At 44.7% G+C, this 4,727-nt stretch overlaps 1 protein-coding gene across 1 annotated transcript; it reads left to right on the top strand.

Moving 5' to 3' along the window:
* The first annotated feature begins 483 nt into the window (after positions 1-483).
* On the top strand, positions 484-3,651 carry pim1 (Pim-1 proto-oncogene, serine/threonine kinase). Its single transcript, XM_072366820.1, has 6 exons — positions 484-902; positions 1,116-1,222; positions 1,321-1,371; positions 1,496-1,862; positions 2,416-2,592; positions 2,712-3,651. Exons 1-6 carry the CDS (start codon positions 815-817, stop codon positions 2,924-2,926), a joined length of 1,005 nt encoding a protein of 334 aa, XP_072222921.1. The 5' UTR covers positions 484-814; the 3' UTR covers positions 2,927-3,651.
* Positions 3,652-4,727: the final 1,076 nt, after the last annotated feature.

Here is a 4,727-nt window from a genome sequence, read left to right as displayed (position 1 = left end):
ACACAAGCGCAAAACATTAAAGCTGACTTTTGTACTTAAATAGGAAAGTTATATGGTAATATACCCAGTTTCAGTGGCTGTCTTCATATATTTAAGCTAAATTAATAATAATAACAAAAATAATAATAATAAGTGTGTTCATGTATTCCTTGAGTCAGATTCCCGCGAAAGGAAGAGACAGGAGTCTTTGGCTTTGGATACGTTTTAACCCCCCACCCCGGCCAAAATAAAAGGAATTCATAATTAAGCTTTAGTCAAACCCTTTTTGGCGCGTTTTGGTTCCCGCCACGTCTGTCTGGTCGGGTCGGTTATAAGCTTGTCTTTATGTTCGTTCTGTGATTGACGTGAGTTTGGAATGGGCAGCTGCGTTCCTATTGATGCAGAGGTCGGAAATAGGCGTGTCCACGGCGGATGTAGATGTACATCGTGACGCCCTCTTACTACCGCCTTATAAGCGTCCTACCCCCAGCTCCTTGTTTCCAGGAGCCGGTGTCTGAGGCATTGGTCTGTACTCTTTCTAAACAGTGTATATACTTAATAATACTACTCTGTTTACAAATATTACCGGGAACGACCGTGGTTTCGAGTTATTTCTTTTAAAGCGAAGACTCGTCCAACCGTTTTCTTTGGGCCTTTATTCTCTCGGAACATACGCGGATCGTCTTCTCTCTGGATGAAAGGATCCCTGCCGCATTTTTGTTCCTGCAACGTGGACTCACAGCTTCACCAGAGAGTCGTGTGGTCGGAATAAAAAAAAAAACAAAAAAACACGAGGAACACACTTCGCTGATCTGTGGTGGATTTGGATAAAGGAATGCTGCCAGTGCTGTCCAAGCTGAACTCCCTGGCCCACATCTCCGCCGTGGATATGCCGGCGAAAATCCAGCACCAAGTTCAACAAGGTTAGACGCCCTTTTAGCGCTGTGTTGTGATGGAGGACGGGGCTGCAGCAATGGCTGGCAGCCCACTTACTGTGGCGTCAGACCCACACACACGTTGCTAATTCTCAAGGACAAGCAGACCATTTGTTATCAATGCGATTGGGCTGGCGTTTCCAGAAGGGATAACCGCGTTTCCTATCTGGTATTTACCGGTTTTGTTTCTGTTCTTTGCAGCCAAGGAGCGGGAGCCCTTTGAGAAGCTTTATCAGGTCGGCGCCGTGCTGGGCAGCGGCGGCTTCGGGACCGTCTACTCCGGCACGAGAATGTCTGACGGAGCTCCGGTTAGTACGCTTGTTGCACTATTGCATTTAAACAGGCTGCTTTACACGTTTGCTTGTTGGACATGTCGGCTAACTATGTCTTTTCTTTACGATGGCAGGTTGCAGTCAAACATGTAGCCAAGGACAGGGTATCGGAGTGGGGAGAGCTGGTAAGACACGTCTTATGCAACTAATTTATTATTAAAATGTGTGCCAGTGTTAAATTAAATACACCACAAAGACATTTTGGCGTACTACTGGGCGTATTTTAAAATATATATTTATTTTTTTCAGCCTAACGGCTCCCGGGTCCCCATGGAGATTGTGCTGTTGAAGAAAGTCGGCACTGGTTTCCGCGGCGTCATCAAGATGCTGGACTGGTTCGAGCGGCCGGACAGCTTCATCATCGTGATGGAGAGACCCGAAAACGTCAAAGACCTGTTTGACTTCATCACCGAAAAGGGTGCCTTACCGGAGGAATTGGCGCGGAGCTTCTTCCGCCAGGTGCTGGAGGCCGTGCGACACTGCCACAGTTGCGGCGTGGTTCACCGAGACATCAAGGACGAGAACATCCTCATCGACCTCCGCACCGGCGAGATGAAGCTCATCGACTTCGGCTCCGGAGCCCTGCTGAAAGACACCATTTACACTGACTTTGACGGTGAGTTTGTGTTTATTAAACCCCCCCTTCATGCGTCTTTTCGTGCCCTTCTCTTCTGTGTAGCTTATTTAAATGTATTTTTAACATTTTGCAGATTAGGTGTAGGCCAAATGAGTTATTACAACATGTGCGGCCTTGAGACTCATGTAACAGAAATTCCAAGGTTGTGTCATCCCTGTCAGGTCATTAATACAGACCAAACAGCATAGATGTGTTGCCCCCTACAGGAGGGAAGTGGTATTTTTACAACTCAAAGTTTGTAAACAAAGTCACATGTCTGCTCCCCCACCCACCCACACACACTGCTCTCACCACACACACACACACACACACAGCCTGTCACGCTGCCTGGCACCTGAGCTTAGATAAAGCCTTGTAAACAGGCTCAGCTGGTTATCATGTAACCCTCTTTTTCAGTTTCACAAGGCAATAAAATATATTTGGAGTTCTTTTAAAGGAGATTTCACCAGCACTTATACACTTATGCTGTAAATGTTTATTAGTGCAATTTTGTTAAATGTTTTTTGTGCTTTTCTTGTCTTCTGCTTAACAGGCACGAGAGTGTACAGCCCACCAGAGTGGATCAAATACCATCGTTATCACGGGCGCTCTGCCACTGTGTGGTCTCTTGGCGTGTTGCTGTATGACATGGTGTGTGGGGACATCCCATTTGAACACGATGAGGAGATCTTAAGGGGGCAGGTTCTCTTCCGGAGGAGAATCTCAACAGGTAAATACACTTTGCAGTGTGTATCTTAGCCTCTCTGTTGCATAATATGTCATTCAGGCTCACAGTGTTGTGTGTTGCTCTGGTCTAATTGGTTGCCTTTTCCCTTCCTCCTCCTCCAGAATGCCAGCAGCTGATCAAGTGGTGTCTGTCTCTGAGGCCGGCTGACCGCCCGTCCTTTGAAGACATAATCAACCACTCGTGGATGCAGAGCACATCCTCCTCCGTGGTGCCATCCACAGCACAGACAGAGAAGACAACCACAGAGATCAGGCTGCACAGCATCGGCCACGAGTCCACCACCTTTACGCCCACCCCTGTGGCTGTGGCCCGGTGATGGAGGCCAACAGTTCCCTCCAGACTGTTCTAGTCCGAACTGGACTGCACAGACTCAAAGAAACTATTACAAAGCACACGCATGCCAGAGCAAGATGTAAAAGGACTGAGCGCTGAGCCCAAAACAGACCATCATCCTGTGGTTTCAGCCTGGCAGGCCGTACCCTCTCTGCCCCAGCTGCTTGAGTTTTTTTTTTTTTCCCCAGCTGTTGACTCGCATCAGTGTCGCAACATCATCCTGGCTGGACTCTGATCAAGGCAACGGGTGTTCAGCAGGCTGTAGGCGGGTGTGCTCTGTATGCACGAACACCTGCGTTGGGAAAAGCACGCCCTGGCTGTCCTGCTTAACAGCAAGTGGACAGAGTGAGTTATGTAACCTCTCGCTGCACTGTGCTCTGCTCTTTTCCTCAAGCTTTCTATGTCAAAGCAGAGAAGAGAGAGCGGAGGTGTTGGCTAAAAGAAGCTTGACTTTTAATTTTTTTTTATTTTAAGTGCCTTCTGTGAGATTGTGGGGACCTGAAAATACTTGAATTTGAGAACAAAAAGGCAACAATCTTTTTGTTCTTTACTCTGTACAAGGCTTTATATTGTTTGTTGCCATTTGTTTTTCCTCTCATGGGCCTAGATCAGTAAAGCCTATGCCATTTACAACCACTACTATCACCACTACTTCTACTCCAATGTCATTAGCAACCAGACAACCTCATAGCTCCGGCAGCAACCTGTGCAAACAAGTCATTAACAAGACAAACACTGGACTTACCTCACTCTCTTTACTTCAACATCCTCCTCTACTTTACAACCTCTGCTTCCTCCTCTTCTCGTGTTGTACTGTATACAAACACAAGGCTTATTCGCATCCACCTGAATGCACACAACAATGCAAACTTTCATACCAAGATACAACATCCTCTGCTCTTCGAATTTCCTTTTTTTTTTTTTTTATATATATTTTCCTTTGTCTTTAAACAGTGCCTCACGCAGGTCTTAAAATTCTGTGGGGATGAGAATTGTAAATAAGAAATATATTTATTATTGCTGTGACTTCTCCATCACTCAATGAGCTTTGTGTCGCAGAATTTATTTATTTATTTATGAGAGAATTTTGGCTGTCGATGAGTATATATATTTCATTCCACAGTCACCGAAGGGCCCACACATTATTTAAAAGAGAAACGGAGATGAGGTTTTCTTTTCTTTTTCACCATATTTATGGCTTGAAATTTTTTGAAAGAGCAGACGTTTGTGTGTATGTTTGTGTATGTCATGTAAATAAAGTGTAAATACTCCCTGAAGCACTTCCATCTTAATGTATGTAAACATCCGATGTCTACTGATGGTAACTGGTATTGTTACGCTGTTCGTCTGAATGTTTGAGAGACTGAGAGAACCTCGAGCTGCATGATCGCAGCTTGGATTGTTGTGATTTGTTTTCCATCACTCAAATTAGAATTGTAAATTATGTTAGAAACTATTTTTATACAATTTCAATAAATATTTTTCTAACTATGACACCTGACTTCTTTGTATTCTTTTCAAGTAACTCTTTGATTCGGTGCTGAAACAAAGAACTTGTCAAAGCTCCTATTTTAACGCCTACAGAGAATTTACTAGGTTGCGAGGTTATACAACTTCCTGTTTGACACAATAGGCAATGCGGAAAACTGATGAAGAGATAAGAGGCTGGTAGAAGGCAGCTGGTGTTTATGTGGTGAAAGGGAAAAGAAAACAAGCTTCATCACCGGCTTTATACTCACACTCGGGCTATGTTTCAACAGTAAATCTTTCTTTATACAGTACGA

The sequence above is a fragment of the Leuresthes tenuis genome, unplaced genomic scaffold (genome assembly GCF_036924035.1).
Source record: "Leuresthes tenuis unplaced genomic scaffold, fLeuTen1.0.hap1 SCAF_16, whole genome shotgun sequence".
NCBI lineage: Eukaryota > Metazoa > Chordata > Actinopteri > Atheriniformes > Atherinopsidae > Leuresthes > Leuresthes tenuis.
Note: the sequence above shows the minus strand (reverse complement) of the source record. Positions and strands in the feature narration are given on the sequence as shown.